The 23,334-nt window shown below is 36.7% G+C and overlaps 1 protein-coding gene across 1 annotated transcript; it reads left to right on the top strand.

Moving 5' to 3' along the window:
* Positions 1-1,159: 1,159 nt before the first annotated feature.
* Positions 1,160-23,316, top strand: LOC120624361 (solute carrier family 2, facilitated glucose transporter member 1-like). Its single transcript, XM_039890851.1, has 11 exons — positions 1,160-1,249; positions 2,918-3,064; positions 4,738-4,898; positions 6,241-6,365; positions 8,094-8,234; positions 9,403-9,540; positions 12,072-12,265; positions 15,160-15,372; positions 16,979-17,081; positions 17,846-18,014; positions 23,139-23,316. The coding sequence occupies exons 1-11, from the start codon at positions 1,226-1,228 to the stop codon at positions 23,248-23,250; spliced, it is 1,527 nt and encodes a 508-aa protein (XP_039746785.1). The 5' UTR covers positions 1,160-1,225; the 3' UTR covers positions 23,251-23,316.
* Positions 23,317-23,334: the final 18 nt, after the last annotated feature.

The following is a 23,334-nucleotide window of genomic DNA, read 5'->3' as shown; positions in this document are numbered from 1 at the left end:
TCTGATGAACATTGTCAAAGATAAAGGACATAACTCTTCACAGATATGGGACAACTATTGAAATCATGTGTACCATCCTACTAATATTATAAATGCGAAAGTTTGTAAGGATGGATATATATAGATTGATGGATGGATGTTTGTTACGCTTTAACGCCACAAAAAATGTACCGATTTGGCTGAAATTGGGCAGAGACATATAATATAGTCTGGAATTGCTCATATGCTTCTTTACTTTTTATTCCGGAAAAACAAGCAACAGCGTGCGCGCGCGTATGTGTGTGTGTGTGTGTGTGTTTGTGTGCGTCTGTGTGTCTGTTTTGTTGTATCCTTCCTATCATGCATTATGTACCTGCAAATTCCTCTTTAAACTATTCAAACTGGATCGTTTAGAAGTTACGATGGGTATAGAAATTGCTAAAAGAAAGAAAAATGCCCAGGGGCGTCCGGCCGAGTATTCTATAGTTTGGAAATAAAACTAGACCCGGTAGGTGGCGCTGCAATTAGGTTCTTGGTTTTATAAGATATTAAAACCTATATGATGCAGACGAAGTTGCGCAGGTCAGCTAGTCTACAAATAAAATATAGTGTACGTGTAATTATTGATGAAAGCGGTGATAGCATAGTGGTTTGGCCTACAGCGTATCTTTCGTGGGATCTGAGTTCGTTCCCCGGCACGCACCTATCTTTCCGGGGTTATGTGCGTTTTTAATTTAAGCATTGGTAATAGGACTTCGTAATAACATAGCTCACATATAGGTAGGTTTATCCTCAGAGTAAAGAATGCTAGAGAGAACATCTACCGCATACGCAATATTTGCACGTTTTATGTTCAATGGGCATACATCACTTTCGAGGGGAAGAGTTCAGAGAACTCTCACGTTCGCAGGTTTTCTCATTAATTCACGATGATTACATTCACCGTTGAAGCAAATGATATTTTTATTACTTAAAGCGCACATAGCTTAGAAAGGTTACAGTTGGGATTCGAACGCTGCCCCCCCGAAAGTGATGTCGCTCCTACCCAATGCGCTAATGTAAGCCCATTGAACATAAAACGTGCAAATATTGCGTACGCGGTATATGTTCTCTCTCGCATTCTTTACTCTGAGGATAAACCTACCTATATGTGAGCTATATTATTGTGAAGTCCTATTTCCATTTATCAGTTAGATACGGTGGGAAACTTACACGTGTAATAATAAGTTATTAGGAAGAAGGCAATATGGCTGTAGAGCGGAACTCTGAGGTCAGTTACCTTTAACTTTTATGTTTTGACTCGCTGTTACCCTATTTATTCATTCGCGTTCAAAACGGTTATTTACAAATCTCGTGAGAGCCTTTTCTAATCCTGGGATAAATAGCGTATTTTTTCCCTTTAAAACTTCTGAAAAAAAATCACACACTAAATCTTTTTGCATATTTACTCACGAATTTTCTTAAAAGGGCGCTTTTAACTTTATCAGTCTGGCGCCATTATGAATACCTTACTACTTAAGCCGTTTTTTTTAAATTTTACTCAGTGATAACTATTAAGTAGTTTACAGACGAAATTAATTACAAAAGCTGATTATTATTTATTTTATTATTTTTCAGACATTTAATTTATTTAACCGAATTATGTTATTCGATAATGTTTATTGTTATAGTTAACGGCTAAAGCAAATGGCTCATGTTGCTTATAAACAGAGAAACACTTCGAAGGTTATGCAAATCTTAAAAAGTGCCGCCCTGTGTCCAAAAGCTGTACTACTACATCATTATATCAACACATTGCAAGCCCCCTACATGGCATGGGTCTCCCCCTAAAATGCGAAGGGGTGAAGGCCGTAGACAAAGTCAAAGTCCATTTTTAAAATAGTCAAACACATGTGGACTCCACACACCTTTGAGTACATTGTGAAGAGCTCTCAGGCATGCAGGTTTCGTCACGATGTTTTCCTTCACCGTTGAAGCAAGTGATATTTTAATTGCATGAAACGCACATACCTTTTCTAAAGTTATAGGTGCGAGCTACGATTCGAACTCGGCCTTTCGAAAATGAAGTCCTACCCACTAGACCGCACTGGGCTATGCTATCACCGCTAGTACTACTTCTACGTTACCTTTTAAATAAAGAACGAGACCTTAAGGCCTAAGTGTCTGTGTCTATCAATTGGCCGATCATGAACATTAACACTCCAATACACGCGCTGCTTTTTGTTACGTTTGTGCTCGCACGCTCTGCATATGTAGAGCTATTTTAATTAAAATTTTAACCAGGTAAAGGAAATAAATTTAAAAAATATTTTATTTAACATTAAGCTTAATTTGCTATACTCCGCGAAAAGCAGGAGAATCTGTAGACTGTATGGTGTAATTTATAATTTCTTCAACCTTAAACTCATCAACGAGTTATCTAAAAATATACCTGGCATCGATATCTTCCATGACTCACCCACTATTGGTGGGTTAAATTGTTTGTTAAATTTTTTGTCAAATTAAGTTTACATGACGCTTTGTCGATGCTATTTGCACTTGTAATTGACTTGCATACCAGTCCATGTATTTGTGTGTGTGCTATGTTTAAAATCGTGTGATATGCATGTTGTTAGTGCTCTTAATAAATAATAAATAAATCAATAAACACAAAAAAGATCTTTAGCAATGTATAAGTACCTACGAACGTTTCGCTCCGAAACCGGAGTATCCTCAAGAGATGTTAATTTTACAGTGAATAATTGTTAAGATCTTAACACTTATTCCATTGTAAAGTCAACATAAAGATTGAGGAAATTATAAATTACACAATACAGATTCTCCTGCTTCTCGCGGAGTATTGATAATGCAGCTTTTCTGCTATTTTCTAGAATATATCATGGAATTCCGCAAAGTAACGTTTTCTATATATCTATCCAATATTTGGCCGGTTATTTAGGTAGCCCCAGAAAAACACCATTTGACCGAAACTCAGGACTATAAAGCTGGTTGGTCGTTCTACTTGGTGTTAGCAGGCGTCGTCACCTCGTTGGGTTCATCGCTGCCAGTCGGATTCAATATTGGAGTTGTTAACACCCCCGCTGATGTAAGTTAGCGGCCTATATATTTTTTTATTTTTTATTTTTTGACGTGACAACGTCATATATGAAAAACCTTACTCATGCGGCGTTACCTCGCTCTGAGGCGTTCCATTTAAGGCTTAAAGTGCAAGGGAGAGCGCGGAACGCGTTCGGCAGCGTTCGACATCTGTCCCTCAAGTAGGAACTTGAGTGAGCGATGCGTCCGCGTGGACAGCTGCTATACAATAATACATTTACATGTTTTCGTAAATAAGAAGTGCAGTGAAAAGTGAATGTAATGTGTCAATTGTTTATAGCAAAAAACAAAATTGACATAATTGTATTTATGCGTACAAATAAATGTAACTTGATCAATTCAGTTGTGATTTCCATTAACCTTATTCTCTATATCCATACAAAATACCTATCAAACAATAAAATTAAAATTTTCTTTTGAAAAATGCTAGAACTATTCCATCACTATTTTCTTATGACGTTGTCACGTTCAACGATCGCCAATAAACCGACTTTACAGACAACCAATTTTTTTTTATCTATAGTCTATAGGCCGATAATAGGTTATGATGCGGCTTAGGATGGAGCGAACTTGCCTAGGAGATATTATATTGCCTATTCACTACGGTAGAAACGTGAACATGTAACCATATAGAATAGTTCCTGAGCACACTCTCCGAATTATATCTTGTAGAATACCGAAAGACATCTTTATATGTATACCATAAGCAGTGGCATGCATAGAGAGTATGCAGATGATATAAAATGAAGAAAATCTCCAGTACCAGTTATAAATACTTAAGGGTAGGCTTTTTATAACTCGTACTGGAGATTTTCTACATTTTATATCATCTGTATATCCTGTACATGGATGGCCTCTATGCACGCCACTGACCATAAGCCTCACCTCAATTGGAGAAGCGAGGAAGCTTAGATTTACCTTTTCCTCTCAACTCTATGAGAGAGGAAGGTAACATAAAGGTGAGTTCTACATTTTACACTACTACATGTTAGCCCTTGACTGCAATCTGTGACGCATGGTCTAAGTTACTAGCGGGTTAACCTGTTAGGGATATGATAGATACATCAAACCCACTGCATTAAGAACATAAGAAACCGTGTCATTATAGAGTTATTTCTCGAACAAACGTGACTAACCACTTCATATAATTCAGCAGTTCAAAGAAATTATTTTATACTAGCCGTTGCAAGCGACTTCGTCGGCCTTTGATTTTGTTTTTGATGTGGCGTTCAATTTAGTTGTAGTTCTAAAAAAATTAAAGTATTCAGTATCGCTAATAACAATACCTTTAAGGCTTTAAATGAGGGGTTTGCTGTTGTCGGGATACAAAGTATCTTTTATTACTTCTAACACTTCCAAGAATATGTGTACAAAGTTTCATGAGGATCGGTAAAGTAGTTTTTGCGTAAAAGCGTAACAAACAAACTTACATTGACATTTATAATATTAGTAAAGTAAGTAGGGATATTGATAGGGATAGGGATGATCTCAACGTTTACCATAAAATGGGAAATAAGATAGTTTGTGAGCTAGCAACATTAAAAATGTAAAGTGAGACGTACGCGTGGCGTTATCAGTGTTTTGAGCACAGTAGGTACCAGGCGCTATTCCGTTACTCCTAATGAAGTGGATAAAATTTAAAGTTGCGCTTTTTTATTCCAGCTCATAAAACAATTCTGCAACGAAAGTTTCGTGTCCCGCTACGACATCGCACTGAGCAACACGTGGATGAACGTGCTTTGGGCGTCTATAGTGTCTATGTTCACAATCGGTGGATGTACCGGATCCATAATCGGTTCAGTTATCGCTGACAAGTTTGGCAGGTAATTCCACTCCGTTCCCGTCAAATACGAATCGCTAGACTTCGTACGCCTAAAATAATTTTATGGAGAAGGTCTTCTAAGTTTTACCTTTATGTTTTACTAGCGTACCCAGCCCGCTTCGCCGGGCTAGATTTTGCTATATTTTATTTAAACAATAAACTTACATCATTAAATTTTTAATTTAATCCTCATTTAAATCATTTATTTCTCTACGTATTCATTCTCTTCTATTCTCTTCTCGAGCGGGTGAAGATCATTATCTACACCCATGTACACCCGACAATAGAATATCATCATAGTAAATAAAAGCTGTATTTGACAGTTTGACAATTCAAAAATAGGAGTTCTCCGATCGTCAACAATCTTTACAGGATTACTCGCCAGGTCAATCCGGAGATTCCCTGAAAGTTTTATTGAAATCGGTCCAGCCGTTTCGGAGCCTATACGGAACATACCCACACACTTTCTCTTTTATATATATATATATATATAGAGATAGATAGATAGATAGAAGATTACCTTCACCGTCAAGCATGAGATGTTTAATGGTTTAATTTAAAACGCACATATCTCAAAGTTGCGTACTTGGTCTACTCGGATAGCAGGCCGAAATGTTTACCAAGGCTACAACAGTTCACTAAAGAAATGCAACGTTGTATAACATTTCAAATCAATCCTCAATTGATTCCGTGGAAGTAATTTCCTTCCTATATTTAAGAGTCGTCTAAAGGACTACTACCTCTTTGTGTGATGGCATATGAAGTTGTTGCTTTATTACTGTTTATAATTATGTATTTAAATCTACTTTAGTTATTATGTATGTTATATATTCATATATATATGTATATTTAATATTCTTTTATTGCTTTTATAAGTGAATATAAATAGACAAATGTTGAGAAAAAATACTATTTTTAACACTCATGTTATTTTTAAATCTCTTTTTATTGTTTAAACTAATTAAAAAATAGTCACGTGGTCACGATAACGAGCGAAATACCTCACTTATCGAGTTGTTTTTTTTATAGGCTTCAGTATTTTGAGGCGTGCACTTTTGGATTTTCCAACTGTTTATTTAAATTACATATGTATTGGTATACAATATAAACTTTTGGTATTTATGTCTATATTAAAACACTCTCACTATCCCGTACACTCTTGTTGTAAGTCCTTTCTACAAAGGTTGTCTGTTAGAGATTGCTTACAGCAATAAGGCCGCCTTTGCATGCTAAATTATTTACTGTTTGTTTCTTTTCCTGTGTGTTTACGTGCAATAAAGTGTTTCTTCTTCTTCTCCTTGCGAAAGTATCAAAGTACGTGTTTATATTCCCTTCTCGCACAGGAAAAAGGCGGCGATATTAACAAACGTGCTGTCCATCGCCGGCGCTACACTATTCCTGTTTTGCCGGGCCGCAAACTCCGTGGAAATGCTGATCATTGGTAGATTGCTTGTCGGCTTGTCAGGAGGTAAGAGATTTCTATAACTTTAGTTATAGCGAAAGTCATTTACGGAACGAGCTTAGCAGTAGATAAAATCAAGCTATATAATTAAAATAATAATAATAATATACAGAAAGTGGTGTTGCTGGACTCTGCTTAGGATAGTCCGCCGATTCCTAAGCCTGTCCTGTCGCCCTGACCCCCGGCCGTCTGGTCTCCTCTGCCGGGGTGTATTCCTCCGCCCGGTGCAAATATGTATTTATGTAACGTATATTTAAATGTATTAATCTCTATGTATCTAAGTAAGTATATTAATGTTGTTTTGCCTCATTTTATGTATTTATTTTGTACACGGGCGTGAGAGTAAATCTCGAATAATAATAATAAAAATAATTTATTTACACGATTATTAAATAGTGACAGAAATCATAGCATAGTACTATGTTTGGTTGATTGATAAAAAAAAAACATGAAATTTATTTGTTCACATAAAACAATAGCAGATAAGGGAGAACTTCATTTATGTTTAAAACCTGTACCAGAAGATCTCGCTCTTCCATTACACAACACATTAACACATTTTTATTTCAATTTATTTATATACCTAATACATTTTTTTTTATTTCTGACATGCGAGTAAAACATGCAGTGTGAGTGCGATTATGTTATGTGTACGTGCGTTGCTGTGTGTGTGTGCGTGTATGTATGTATGTGTATGTGTGTGAACGAGCTTGCGTGCGTGCGTGTGTATGATTGAGGTTGATTATTACTTAAGTAATAAACCTTATTGTTTAATAAATGTAATGACTCTTATTTTAGCTATCAGATTCACTGATACCTAAACTGAGTAAAAACTTGTACTATAGATATCAGTGCTCTCCCCTACATAATTATTTTTAATACAAAAACATAATACTACGACAAGTATATTTTATTTTGGATAAACAAAACGATTTAAATAACATGCAGCATGCAAAAAAATATAGTAGAAAAAAATGTTTATTTTATATGCTTGTTTAGAAACTTTACACTTCACATTAAATGGCGTGTTCCTCGCATGCCGACGATATAGGCGAGGGGTTTCTGGTTTAAGTTGTTTATTATTCCATAAAGGAGTTTCCACTTAAATGGAACTTACAGGCTAATTTACAAAAAGAGGGTAATTATATACAATTGCATCTTCGAGCGCACAATAAATAAATTGTAAATTGTAAGTGGGTACCTAGTTTTTAAGCACCGCGAGTCGCGGCTATGTCACTGCATAGGTAACATGGATTCATCCACAACTAGATGCGACAACTGAGACCGTTACTTGGTTAGTTAGTTAGGTAATTGAATTCTTTTTTTTATTTCTAATCCATAAAAATTATTCATCAGTTATCTTAGCTACGCTTACTTTGGGACTAGATGGCGATTTGTGTGTTGTCGTACTATATTATATACATTTATATATCAAGGTCAATAAATACTCGTTAATATTTCTTGATTCCACATCGACGCCATTCAATATACATGTAGGTATATACGCCGAATCCCGAGCTGCAAATTCCATGTTGCCATTGACCCCCCAAAATGAATAAGTAATGAAATACCTACTATAACATACTATAAACACCTACTAAAATATGATTAAGTATAACCACTTGATACACGAAAGAATAAACACTTAAAATAAGCTTTATTATAAGTAAACTCGTTGATAGGAAAGTGGACTGGCTATTTTAAAAGTATCTATCCCTAAAACCTTTTTTCCAGGGTTAACGACCAGTATAGTGCCGATGTATGTGGCTGAACTGTCGCCAGCAGCGTTGACGGGCGCCATGGGCGTGGTATGTCCCATGGGCATCAATTTTGGAGTGCTTGTCGGTCAACTAATGGGACTCGATTTCATATTGGGTAAGTTACCAAGAACTATAAGCAAGGTCATTTGGAAAGTATTGTTACGTGCAAGCGTTCGTTAATTGGGAACCTCCTATGCAGAACAAAGTTTTAGAACACACTTCCAATCGCAGGACAATCGTAATCAAGAATGGTAGCTGAGGTCACCATATTTCGTCGGGGACGGGGGTATAAGTGTACGCCTCGACCACTAGCGAGTTAGGGTGTCGGACTGCGTTTTCAAAGTAGGTTTTGGGCTATGGTGGGAAGATCGAGGTCTCGGTGGAGATCTACGTTGCGCACGAACCACGGACTGTCTGGTTTCATGCGCATAAACTTGTTCTGCAGGACTTGAAAGCTCTTGTAAGAGCTGTGAGGGCGATGGGCGAATTCGACGCTGGCGATGTGATGAATGGGACGTATGCACGTTTTATACAAGGTAACCTTGTGACGGTGTAACTATTCCTAGTTTGCTTTTAGGGCAAATTATCGGAGACTCGGTCGCATCGAACATCCGCTATGTATATCGCTTCGGAGACCTAGAATATTCTTTACTCGGAAATTGTAAACAAATGGCAGAACTAGAAACGATTGGAAGAATGCCATTTCTCGAAATTTCATTGTGGATTTCATAGTAAAGCCTTTGATTCGGTGGAAACCTGAGCTGTATTAGGGTCACTGCTAAGATGCCGAATTGACTACCGGTACATCCAAGTGTTGAAGTGTTTCTTCGAAAACCTAAAGACTGCTAGTCCGATACAATTGCAGCGAGGAGTGCGACAGAAAGATGTTATCTTTCCAAAGCTATTCAACTCTGCGTTGGAGGATGTCATTAAGCTCATGGATTAAATAAATAAATATACTACGACAATACACACATCGCCACCTAGCCCCAAAGTAAGCGTAGCTTGTGGTATGGGTACTAACATGACTGATGAATATTGTTATGAATAACAAACATAAATAAATAGCAATATACATATAAACACACAGACACTGAAAAACATTTATGCTCATCACACAAACATTTTCCAGTAGTGGGAATCGAACCCGCGGCCTTGGACTCAGAAAGCAGGGTCGCTGCAAACTGCGCCAATCGACCGTCAATGGTTTGGAAAGGACTTGGCACATTACTTTCGTGACGACTATTCTTTTTTGCGTATCAACTGTAAATGATGTTTTGCAGGTGGAGTTGACGACTGGCCCTACCTCCTATCGGGATATGCGTTGCTTGTCATAGTAAGCTTACCGGTGCTGTGTATACTGCCCGAAAGCCCAAAGTACCTCTTCGTGATTCAAAGAAACGAAGCAGCTGCCATTAGTGGTAAGATCTTACTACTAGTAATAAGTATTTTTATTTATTAATTATAAATATATATTATTAATTTTATTCAAAACTTGATATATTCCATTTATCGAAAACACAATTAAAGAATGAAATGACTAAACTGCATCGCGAGAGATAATAAATGACGCGAAATCATTCATCTAAGATTGCACTTCTACATAATGAAGACTCACACACGCACCCAAGCACATTCATTTACACATTTATACACACATGCACACCCACTCACACTCACTCATGCCGTTGTGAATATCGTAACTGATTGTTTTGTATATGTTGTACTTGCACCGAATGCTTAATTGTCACAGTTTAGATTTGTAATCTAGATTTGGCCTTATTATAGTAATAAGATGAACCCTTAACCAAAATAATTTGTAACGCTGTTGGATTACTAATAAATTAATAAATAAATGAAAAATAGTAAGAAGATGGCACTTCATCGTACTATTATCCACCGGCGGGCTTCCGAAGTTCATTATGAAGAGGGCCCCTATTGATGATGATGAATAATAATCAGTGGCGTGCATAGAGAGTATGCACAGGGTATGCAGATGATATAGAATGAAGAAAATCCCCAGTACGAGTTATAAATACTTAAGGGTGGGCTTTTTATAACTCTTACAATCACCATCATCATCATCATCAGCCTATCTCAGTCCACTGCTGGACTAAGGCCTCTTCATTCGCACGCCATCTCGGTCTATTGCTGGTTAGCTGCATCCAGTTCTTCCCTACTGCCTTTACAATATCATCTCTCCATCGAGCTGGCGGTCGGCCAATGCTTCTGCGACCAGTGCGCGGTTGCCAATCCAGAATCACTCGGTTCCATCGCCCGTCCTCCCTTCGACATATGTGACCCGCCCAGTTCCATTTCGGGGCCGCTGCTCTTTGAACGATGTCAGTGATTCCAGTTCGGTTTCTGATCTCTACGTTTGGAATTTTATCTAATAGAGACAAACCTAACATCGCTCTTTCCATTGCCCGCTGAGCCACTTTGAGCCGGTGCACCGCCTTCTTTGTAAGGGTTCATGTCTCTGCTCCATATGTCATAGTGGGTAGGACACATTGGTCGAACACTTTGCGCTTTAAACATAAAGGAATGTCTCCTTTAAGGGCGTCTGAGAGTTTCCTAAAGGCTACCCACCCGAGTTGGATGCGTCGGCTAATCTCTTTTTCCTGTCCCTCCTTGCTTAAGGTTATTGTTTGTCCGAGGTAGACATATTCGGAAACACACTTTACCTGGCAGCCGTGGACAGTAATATGGGCAATGTTATCCCGACACGTTACTTTCGTTTTGTTGATGTTCATTTTAAGTCCTACGGCTGTGCACACTGTATGTAGCTCTTCCATCATCGCCTGTAGGTGTTTTAAGCTTTCTGCTGTAAGGACAATGTCATCAGTGAACATCAGATGAGACAGTATTTTGCCATTGACGTTAATGCCTTTCGAAGACCATTCTAAAAGGCGAAAGATATTTTCCAGCGCTGCAGAGAATAGCTTTGGTGAAATTGTGTCGCCTTGGCGAACCCCCCTAAGGATCTTTATTTGGTTTGTCAGTTCGTGTAATTTAACCTGTAGGGTAGCACCGCTGTAAATTTCTCTATTACTTACTCTTACAATGCCTATCCTTAAGTTTTTGCATACCCTCTATGCTCGCCACTGATAATAATATGGCAAAAAAAAAAAAATTATTACAAACTAATATTAATATTTTCATAAATATAAGCCGTCTAACTGTTTACTTATGGGCATGGCACCCAAAATGATTTGCTAGACTTAGCCGTTGGGCTAAATAAGCGCCAGCTCTTGGGTTACCAGATATTTACGGGACACTATATTGATACAATTTTGTCGTGTCTGAAGACCATGAGCCGCGAGTTTCAAACGACGCTTTGCGCTTGAGCAGATTCAGCAGATTAATGGACCCGCTTTTCGGGACGGACCTAATAATAAATTCGCCTAATTGTATACATCGTGTAGTTATTTTATCATTTTTCCTGTATTTTTATGTGGTGTACAATAAAAGTGTATTCATTCATTCATAAATTGGAGAGGAAGAGAATCTTTGAATGTATCTGCAGTAGTTACTATTAAAAACTGCAGAAATAAATTTAACCGTAAACCTAACAGTCACTATTACCATCTTAGTCTGCATCATCACTAACCAGGTGAGATGACAGTCAAGGGCTGATTGGAGATTTGAAAAAAAAATAAAAATTGGAATAATTATAAATAAATAAAAATACTACGACTTAGCCCCAAAGTAAGCGTAGCTTGTGTTATGGGTACTAAGATAGCTGTTGAATATTTTCAAGAATATAATATACATCAATACTTACTCATAAAACAGATAAACACCCGGACACTGAAAAACAATCATGTTTATCACACAAACATTTTCCAGTTGTGGGAATCGAACCCACGGCCTTGGACTCAGAAAACAGGGTCGCAGCCCACCAGTCACCGTCAAATATAAAACTTTTATATTTTAGATTTGCGTTTTTCAGAATTAAGTCGACTTAGAGGCGTATCACCCAGCGCACTAACGTCGGAATTAGAATTATTACGAAAAGAAGCTCGAAGTGAGACAAGTGCTGAACATTGGAGTATGATGAAGGTCCTCCGGGAACCGAAGCTGCGTCTGCCTTTACTCCTATCGTGTTCCATGCAAGCCGGACAACAGACTAGCGGGATCACTGCGGTAATACCTACAGCTACTAGAAATTTATTCAAAATTCAAAAAATTCAAAATTCAAAATTTATTTATTTCAAGTAGGCCTAATATAAGCACTTTTGAAACGTCAAGTCTGTCTGTTTGTAGTGATTCTACCACCGGTTCGGAAGGCAGATTCTACCGAGAAGAAGCCGGCAAGAAACTCAGCAGTTGCTCTTTTCCAACATCAACAATTTACATTTTGCATTTTAACATTCATTTTTCTATCTTGTGTGAGCTGAAAGCGGAGCCGGAAGCTTCCAAGCAACCTTGTCATTAAAAAATTCATCAATTGTATAGTAACCTCGCTGTAATAAGTGTGTTTTAACAAATTCTTTAAACTTGTGCATTGGCAGGTCCAAAATCACCTTAGGAATCATATTATAAAAGCGTATACTCAATCCCACAAATGATCCCTGTACCTTACGCAGACGATATGCAGATGACACTAATTTATGACCATTTCTTGTAAGTCGACTGTTTATGTCCACTTTTTGTTTATAAATACTAATATGTTGTCTTACAAATACTCTATTGTTATAAATATATTGTGAAGCTACAGTAAGTATGCCTATTTCTTTAAACTTCTCACGGAGGGATTCGCGTGATTTAAGTTTATATATTGACCGTACAGCTCTTTTCTGCAATATAAATATAGTTTCGATATCAGCTGCTTTACCCCATAACAAGATTCCATAGGACATAACACTATGAAAGTACGCAAAATAAACTAGCCTAGCTATTTCAACGTCAGTAATCTGTCTAATTTTTCTGACTGCGTAGGCAGCCGAGCTTAGTTTTCCCGCTAGTGAATCTATATGGGCACCCCACTGTAGCTTATTATCCAAGGTCACGCCCAGAAAAACTGTGGAAGTCTCTATTCTTAGTGATTCACCATTTATCATTATATTTTTATCAATTTTCTTTACATTTGGTAAGATAAATTCGACACACTTTGTTTTTTTTGCATTTAAAAGTAAGTTGTTAACTGTAAACCAGTGCGACACATGCGACATAACACGGTTTACTTCGTCAGAGTTATCTTTACTCCTATCAGTCTTAAAAATTAGAGATGTATCATCTGCAAACAATACAATGTCGCATGTTCCACTGACATGGTACGGTAGATCATTTATATACACTAAAAATAGAAAAGGACCCAAAATCGAGCCTTGTGGGACACCCATTGAGGTATTTGAACCCTGAGACTTTGCATCATTTATGCAAACTCTTTGGGTTCTATTGCTGAGATAAGAGGCAACCAAATTTAGTGCAACGTTTTGGATACCATAGTGGCTTAGCTTAAGAAGCAAGGTTTTATGATCAACACAATCGAAAGCTTTAGATAGATCACAAAAAACACCCATGGCGTTCTGTGAACATTCCCAGGCATCATAAACATGTTTTATAAGTTTAGCACCTGCGTCCGTTGTGCTACGACCTTTAGTAAAGCCATACTGCTCAGGGTGTAGTAAGTTATATACATTAAAATGATATAAAAGTTGATTTAATATATTTTTTTCAAATATCTTACTAAGAGCTGGTAAGATTGAGATAGGTCTGTAATTGTTTATATCATTTTTATTACCAGATTTAAATAGAGGAATGAGTTTACTATGTTTCATTAGGTTCGGGAAAGTACCTAAATCAACACATTCATTAAAAATTATGGCTAAAAGAGGAGCAATGACGTCAATAATATGAGATATTACCTTTACCGACATTCCCCATATATCACCTGTTTTCTTTAATTTAAACAACTTGAAGTTTTTAATGATATCCGATGCATCTATATGTTTGAAATGAAATAAAACTTTGCACTCATTAATGTTGCCTCTTAATAAATTCTGAGCTGCAGTAGGTGAGGAATTTAGTGAATCTGTTAACAAAATAGGAACATTCTGAAAAAAGTTTTCAAAAGTACTTGCAACTTCTGCATAAGTAGTTACCATATTATTATTAATAATTAATTCAAAATTTCCGTCTCGAGATTTAGTTTTCCCAGATTCATTATTAACAATTTTCCAGGTTGTTTGTATTTTGTTTTCAGATTTTACTATCCGATCTTTAATGTATAGCGACTTAGCTTGTCTACAAACATTTTTAAATGTTTTGGAGTAACTTTTTACATATTCAAGGAAAGTTGGAGTCTGATTGTATTGTTTTTCATCATATAGCTCATACAACTTATCCCTGCTTTTGTAATTTGTATTAAAGTCAAAAGTCAAAGTAAAATATTTCGCGCATTGTTTAGAACTTTTGAAGGGGAACCACTTTGTCGTACATGACTTTTATTGAAACTTTAACCGTTTACGCAGCGCACGCAGCGGAATCTCTAAAAAGAAAAAAAAACACCGATTTGAAACATTCTTCATCGGTGCTATGTTCCTATTGGTCTAAGCGTCACGATATATAGCCTATATAGCCTTCCTCGATAAATGGGCTATAAAACTCTGAAATATTTTTTTGGAAATTATGCTTAATCGCGTAAATAATACTCCGCGAAAAGCAGGAGAATCTGTATGGTGTAATTTATAATTTGGGGCCCAGTTAATACATTGCCAAAATTCGTTAGTTAGTTGAAAAAACGGAGAGTAACATAGGTTACTTTTTATCCCGGGAAAACAAAAGGTTGCCACGGGATATTTTACCCGGCTAAGTTTGTTGTGGGCTCTTCTTAGACCAGGGCGCGTTTGGAACCCTCGTAGCTTTAGGTTTAAGTTGGCGTACGAAGTTATCACCATACCCTTGCAATTATGTAAACATATATGTATGAACGCTTCATAAGTGCCTGTGATAGGCCTACATGAATAAAGAAATTTTGAATTTGAAAAACCGTAATAAAAGTGTCTGTTATTTTCATATAGGTTTTCGTCTTGCAGGTGTTCTACTACTCGCAGACGATCTTCCGGCAGGCGGGGCTGTCGGCGCAGCGGGCGCAGTACGCCACCATCGGCTCGGGCGCCATCAACGTGTGCACGGCGGCGCTCATGCTGCGGCTACTGCCGCGCGCCGGCCGCCGCCCGCTGCTGCTGGCCTCCGTGCTGGCGGCCTCTCTGCTGCTGGCGACGCTGGCTGCCGCTTTACTGTTCATTGTAGGTTATTTTTCCTTTTCTATACAAAATAATCAATATAAATCGTTTCTACTATACCGAACTTTGTCTGTAAATCCGACGCGCGCGCTCGCGTGGTGTTTGTGGCATCGTATGATCGGAACTGATGGAGCCATTTTAATTTTTATATTTATTATTATTAGTATTTTATGTGTGTACTCTTGATAAGTATTGGTGTGTAATTGTTCGTATGTATGTATATAATAATAATACATCCCACCAATCGGTTTCCCTTGGTTTTCCTAATCCTAAGGTTGCCTGGAAGAGATCGCTACTAAGCGATAAAGCCCTGTATTGTTGTATCCTACTTTTTAAGTTTATTTTTGTTGTGTCCATTGTTTTTTTTTCCTATTTGTGGTGTACAAATAAAGTGTATAAATAAATAAAATAAATATATTTTTTTTTAAAGGTGTATAAGTCGGGAGTGTTCTTAGCTACGTTTGATGAAAATTGGTCAAAGGTGGTTCAAAAAAGATGGATTACATAAAAAAAAAATCACAATTCTCTCAACACATAAGTAATAAATGGGAGGGCTTGTCTTGTAGAATAATGCACTGTATTAAAAGACAGGGGTTTATTACATTTTAGTTAGTAAATTTTATATCCCTTTAAATAGGCTAGAAAACTTCGAGCTATTCGCCGGTGGATGCATCATGCGAGAGGTATTCGTACTATTTACCCGTACACCCTCGTTAGCGTAGGAGTTAAATATATAAATATATCGATACATCAGATTTTCATATCAATTTATTAAAAAAAAACACACACACTTTATTACAATAGCTATGTAACTCACCTACCTAACCTACTGTATCTAACCGAGGTTGTAAGAACTATCAATTATCTACGTAATTCTTCACAGTAAAAAAACATGGTATTTTTAACAATATTTCTGGCTGTAAGGGTGTAAGTTCAGTGAATATACTCTATAGAAAAAAAAATGCACAGTCAACCTCTAGAACGTGAAGTACGATTTCTATAAAACACATAAAGTAGACATTTCCAGTTTAATTATTTTTAATTAATAATTTATCACTCTCTTTTTTTACGAACACAATCACTCCTAGAATGCATCTAAAATTGCAAAAAAAAATATTTTCGATGTCGATTAAAGTTTCTTTTAACTGCAAAATTACTTGACTGGTTGGTTGATAAATGCTTTTACTCGGTAAGAGAGTTCTTGGATAATAAAATATAATTTCTTTAGGAACTAATTTAATTTATATGTTATTTTTTAATTGACATTCCATGATTATAAATGTATTATTCCATACAGTAAAATTAATGCCATTTTTATTATATTTTGATTAATTTGATTTTGTTTATTTTGATATTTCTTTTAATTATTATATAAAATAATTTGTTTAAATTAAGATAAAAAGAATTTGAATTTGTAAATTTATATTTTTTGTAAGTAATCAATCGTTATTTTTAGTTAGTTAAAATAACGATTGATTTTGATTGTTTGTTTGACAATATGATTATCCAAGATGATGTATGACATGTGGCAATCACACAGCGCACGAAAATGAAACGGATCATATTATTAGTAAAATATATTTTGAATAAAACATCGATTTTGTTCTAGGACACAGCGTCGTGGATGCCGTACGTGAGCATGAGCGCTCTTTTGGCTTTCGTTTTAGTCTACGGTTTAGGACTTGGCCCGATACCATTTTTTATCGCTTCGGGTAGGTATTTAATTTGAATTCAAAGAACTGCAAGTAAAATTGGTTTGTGCATCTATACACGTCATGAGTCATGAGCTATTAATATGCACCGATAGATGGCACTAGCTCCAAGCTTTTTGACGACCGATTGGCGCAGTGGGCAGAGACCCTGCTTTCTGAGTCCGAGGCCGTGGGTTCGATTCTCACAACTGGAAAATATTAGTGTGATGAACATGAATGTTTTTCAGTGTCCGGGTGTTTATCTGTATTTTATAAGTATTGTGTATACGCTTACTTTGGGGTTAGATGGCGATGAGTGTATTGTCGAAGTTTATTTATTATTATTATTATAAAAGCTTCCTATAATACAGCACTACAGTATGGATTTTTTTTCCTCTGGAATATAACTCCTGAAAGAAGATAATTCTCACTTTCCTTCAACTTAATCTTAGACGGATAACTCGGTTTTTTTATCTTAGGTAGATTAAAAAAAACCTTTTCTTGTATTTGATTTTAATTGATAGCTCATGCGGAATCTTGTTTTATAGCTATTTAATGTCACTCTTGTGTAGCAATAAAGAAAGTTGAAAAATAAAGAAAGTAACTAAGTGAAATTTCAGAACACTAGAGTCATTACACACAATTAAGTAGAAATCCTATAAAATTGCCGTTATTGGCATTTTTAGTATTAAAACGTGGGGTACAAGGTTATTTCTATTCCTAATGAGGTTTCTTAAAAGTAGATTCCTTGAAATCATTTAATAAGATTGTTTTGTGTTGGTCAGAGATGTTCGAGGTGGCGCCGCGGCCCGCGGGCATGGCGTGGGGCTCGCTCGCCAACTGGGGGGGCAACTTCCTGGTGGGCATGGGCTTCCCCACCATGCGTAACGTCATCGGCCCCTACTCCTTCCTGCTTTTCTCCGCCTTCACTATGGGGCTGTTTTTGTTCACAAAGTGAGTATGTATCACTAACGGAGTAGTGTGATTGGCTCTAAAACCCTCCAGAGAAAAGCCCTCTGCCCAGCTGTGGGATACTAACAGCAAGGATGATGATATATGAATCCATAGACTTAGATATGTTCCTATAAGGTCAAAAAACAAAAACGCTTTATCATCATCATCATATCAACCGATAGACGTCCACTGCTGGACATAGGTCTTTTGTGGAGAGTTCCAAACTCCACGGTTTTGTGTCGCCTGGATCCAGCGGCTACCTGCAACGCGCTTAATGTCGTCGTGTCGTGTCGTTATACTTCTTTAGCGACGTTAGGAAAAAATCATCGGAGTGAAATTATACGATGTAACGAAATGCGCACATGGATGGAATGCACATGGTTACACAATTTTAAGAGTATGAAGGTAGGTGCAAAACCAAGTGAGAGGGGAATACATCGTCCGCCAGCTCACTTTTTACGATGCGCGCGCACAACTCCACAAAAAACCGGCAGCCTAAAGTTAGCAATAAGGTTTGACAGTGTACACTTTTAATTTTCAAAGTCTGCGGGCTCATTCCGGGTGATTTATTTGTACAAAAATCTCTAGTAAAACTTTCAATGTATTAAATACCTTTTTTCTTTTAATTACGTTTAGTGTTGCCCAAATGCAAGAACAAGACGAGACTTAGCCAGTCTTGGTCTTGGTCTTGCGCCAATACACCTGGTCTTGGTCTTGGTTTTGGTCTTGCGCTCCCAGTCTTGGTCTTGGTCTTGGTCTTGCAGCAAGAGTCTTGCAAGTCTTGCAATTACCTATTAGTCTATTACTATTTATTAAAGTTTACTTTAAATCTTAGAAAAACGTATTAGAATTGGAACATTGTGAGCTTGAATTAACATAGCCATAGTAAAGATCAAGCAGATTAATAAATAACTGAAGATTTGATAAGAAATTCGAAAAATCAACTGACCTATATGTCGTTTTCCATGGAAGTAACTGTTTCTTAATAAACATTTATGATTTATAAGCTTACATTTGCTAAAACATGTAAAAAAACAAATTAATTACAATAACTTGACTGTATTTTAAAGAACAATACTTATCTGTCTAGAAAGAGATTGAACCCTCAACTTATAAGAAATTTAATAAAAGAGTTTTACGATTTATCATTTATTTGAATAAAAAATAAAATACAACACAAATCAACAGCTTTATCATTAGGTTATGATACTTTATATCAATTCTTTTGACCAAGAATTAATACAAAGTAACCATCTGGCTGACTCATCACTTAACCTATTTCTATGTTTTCTAATTACTAATGATGCTTTAGAAAATAACCTCTCAGCAGGTACTGAAGTTGCAGGTATTGAGAGAAAATCACGGGTCATTTTCGATAAAATCGGATACTCTGTCTCATGCGTCCTCCACCAATCTAAAATGTCTTCCGAGCTGGCAGTTCTTGGTTTTCTCAGGTACTCCTCCAACTCGTCTATCACTAAGCCTTGAAGACAAGATCCAGATGACGTCGAGGGACATTCATAGAGTTTATCAAAGTCTATTACGTCTTCATCTTCATCACATACTTTATTGTCTTTTTCTGGTAATTCCAGAGATTTGTTCAGTGAGTGTAGACTTTTATATTCTTCATAAAGTTCATTGAACTTGCGCAGACTTTCTGTTTTAAGTTGCTTCCCCCACATTGTCAGGTCAAAAGTCTGAGCCTTATGCCTTGGGTCTAAAATTAAAGAAGTACAATAAATCCAGTTGCTCTTCTTGTAATGTTTAAGTATTTTGTCTCGAGCTGCTTGGAAAGCTAGAATGAGCCTTTCATCCACTTCAGATCGATTAGGTTTCTCATCTAACTGTTTTACCATGGATTCAATTTTATCTAGCAAGAGATTAAATGATACAATGACTAGCGGTAACGTAACATATTTGTCTCCACCAAGTTTTGTACTTAAAAGTTTAAAGTTTATTAGAAATTTATGTAATTTTTCGAGTACCTGCCATTCATTAGCTGTGATTTGAAAATCATTTAATTCGGTGACAGAACTGCACAATATGTCAATGCCCGCTCTCACTTTTAAACCAAATCCAATCATATCATGTGTGGAATTCCATCTCGTTGGACAGTCAAGAATGGCATTTAGATTTGATGGCACGCCAGCTGCTTCACAAGCAGACTGAAACTTCTTCTTCACTATCTCACTTCTTTTTATTTTACTGGAAATACTGCGTAACTTTGTTACAGATGTACGCGAGTCAGCAATATTTGGTGCAGATTCTTCATCTTCCTCATCCTCAGTTTCGTCTGCATAGTCTTCGTACTGCTGATCTTGCGCGTTAGTGTCAGACTCACAGTGTAATGCTAAGGTCTTTAATAAATCTTGTACACCAAGGTTTAAAATGTGAGCAAAGCACCGGAAATGTTGATTGTCTGAATCAAAGTGTGGCGGCAGCTGTTTGCCCAGTTCATACATAAATTTGGTATTTGCAGTTGCGTTGTCGACCGTGATACCTTGTATTTTATCAATTATGCCATATTCCAATAAACATTCATGGAAAATCGTTGCAATATCTTCCCCAGTATGTCGACCGCGTGATGGTATAAAATCAAGAACTACAGATCGATACTTCCATTCGTTGTCTATATAATGAATAGTAACCCCGTAGTAACTCCTACCAGCAATTGACGTCCACCCATCAATGGTAAACGACATTTTAGATGATAATGGTTGAAGTCGTTCCTTGAGATTCAATTGGAGCTCTTCAAATCGCTCTTTGACTTTCCTTCTAAGTGTAGACCTTTTAGGAAACACCATATTAGGGCAAATACGTCGAAAATATACTTGTGTAGCTTCGTCATCGAAAAATGAGAAGGGAAGATATTTTTTCACCACCCAATCAACTGTAGCTGTCGTGATGTTGTCACTGCTGTTTTCCGACTGAAACAAAACAATAAATCTTGTGTTATTATTTAAAACATACTAGGTTTGAGCGTATAAGAGGAGGAGGTTTGTTGTTGTTAAATCGAGAAAATCGTTAAATTGATATTTGTTATATTAAGGTTGCACTGTACTGTAATTTACCAAAATAAAGTACTTAGTTGTTACTGGCCGATTAAATGAAAATATGGGTGTTTATAAAAAATATTTAAGACGATAATTACATACTTAATATGTCGCACCCCTAGATGAAAACACCACTAACTCAAAAATACTAACGTAAGTTAATGGCGTTTTTGAAAGTATCGCATGAATAGCTACGCGGAGTTAAAATTCTTTTAACTGTTAAAAAAATATTCTTACCTGTCCACTTCTTCCAGCGGTTACTAAAAAGCTTGTGATATCTCCACTTAATTTTGGTTTAACAGGAAGAAATATTTCTGATTCCTTTTTGTGGAAAGACATTAGATGTTTCCTTAAGCCTGAAGTGTTTCTGTTTTTCATTTTTATTTCAATCTTTTTATGTTGGCACAATTTACACAAGGCAGTTTGGGATGCATGAATTATTTCGAAAAACTCCTCAAATTTGCTTTTGGGTCTTTTAGATCTGTGACTCAAACTCTCGTTACTCGGACTAGAATAATTTGAATCTTCGTCACTCATATTAAATTGTACACGTGATACGTTTTTAGAAAACAACGAGAATTAGTAAAAACAATTATTAAGTTAGAATCGAAGCACAGCTCAATTGGAAATGACTGGAATTAAAATAATTCCTTCATTTATAGTACGTTTCCTTGCTTTTTACCGCGCCGCCTCGCCACGTGCCGGCTCTATGAAAAGGATGCCGCCGCAAATCGAACGATGCCGCGTGCGGCGTACAAACACACACTAAATATTACCTACTTGTACAGACGCGACCCGTGAATAAAATATATGTAAAGAATTAGTGCCAATCACTATTCTTTACATATAAGTGAATGTTTTGGCGTGCATCTATACTAATATTATAAAGCTGAAGAGTTCGTTTGTATGTTTGATGACAGAAGTTTTAAAATAAATAAATAAATCCTGAACGTCACTATACCTCCAAAGTTACTATTCCTCGTGGACGAAGTCGCGGGCACAGCTAGTAAATACTTACTCTCATCATCTCTCTCAGAGATATTCGAACACTTTTTTGCTATTTTTTCTTGTAAAAACTTAAGAAATATAATGACTAAATGTACAATAATAGTACCTAAGTAATTAGTTTAAAACCATATAAGTAATCAATATTATAATTACTTACTAGAATGAATTATTATGACATCTACTACCTATCCTAATCATAATACTACTTGCGTGATCAGTATAATGTATTCATTTTCATTCTAAGCACTCTGAAACTTATTTATTCTTTGGAACACCTGTAGGTACTCTTAAAATTCGAAATTATTTTGCATGAATAGTGTCAAATGTTATGATTTCGGCGCGGCGGCAACGATTGTTTTAGATTTCAAAAGAAGCCGCCGGCGCGTGTATCATAACCATGTACTTCCGAAAAGCGGCAAATTTCTTTGAGAAGTAAGTACAAAACCTTTGATGCCGCATTATCAAAGTGCCGATGGTTAAAACATAACTATGCATGCACTCAGTTTGATTTTAATAGATATTTTTTTATTCGCTATGTTTATGGTATTAGTCGTAATGCGCATAGGTCCAGTTTTTCATATTCTTTGATATAGTTTTTTGCGTCTCATAGAATTCCTAAGCGTACCTACCTACCTATACACCGAACTGTCACACCTAACTACTCCGTGAAATAGCGCTAAGTCCTAGCTGCAAGACGCAAGAGTCTTGCAGGCTATGTCTTGTTCTTGCTCAAGTCTTGCACGGTCAGTCTTGGTCTTGGTCTTGCTAAAAATACGCGGTCTTGTTCTTGGTCTTGGTCTTGCAAAAACGCAAGAACAAGACCAAGACTGCAAGACCAAGACTGAATTTGGGCAACACTAATTACGTTTGCAGATAAAACGACACTAACAAAGGCGTAAGATAAAATTTTTGAAAAGATATTTTTCTTGTTACGCTACAGAAGTATACTTCTAACGCGTGTACATAACTACACACACGTTTTATTTTTTTTCGCTCAATGAGTGTTCTCGTTCTTGAGCCTGACATATGCATCACCATTTCATACAAAAAATCGAAATTACAGGTTCTATTTCCCGGAAACTCGCGGAAAGACACCGACGCAAGTTGCTCAACTGTGCAGCCGCGGGTTACGATCCCGACCGTTGACAACGGCCACTGCTAAACACATTTTGTGACGTAACAAATAACTGTCAAGTTGTATTTAATGAAAACGAATAAAAAAATAAAAGAAATATTAAACGTAAGAAGAATTTATTCAA

This window comes from Pararge aegeria, chromosome 6, assembly GCF_905163445.1.
Source record: "Pararge aegeria chromosome 6, ilParAegt1.1, whole genome shotgun sequence".
Taxonomy (NCBI): domain Eukaryota; kingdom Metazoa; phylum Arthropoda; class Insecta; order Lepidoptera; family Nymphalidae; genus Pararge; species Pararge aegeria.
The sequence above is the reverse complement of the archived record's forward strand: the minus strand, read 5'-3'. Positions and strand labels throughout refer to the sequence as shown.

Coding starts and splice junctions, on each gene's coding strand:
- LOC120624361 (XM_039890851.1), top strand. CDS start 1,226: ATGGCTGTAGAGCGGAACTCTGAG. Junction 8,235..9,402: donor GGGACTCGATTTCATATTGG/GTAAGTTACCAA, acceptor GATGTTTTGCAG/GTGGAGTTGACGACTGGCCC. Junction 15,373..16,978: donor CTGCCGCTTTACTGTTCATT/GTAGGTTATTTT, acceptor ATTTTGTTCTAG/GACACAGCGTCGTGGATGCC.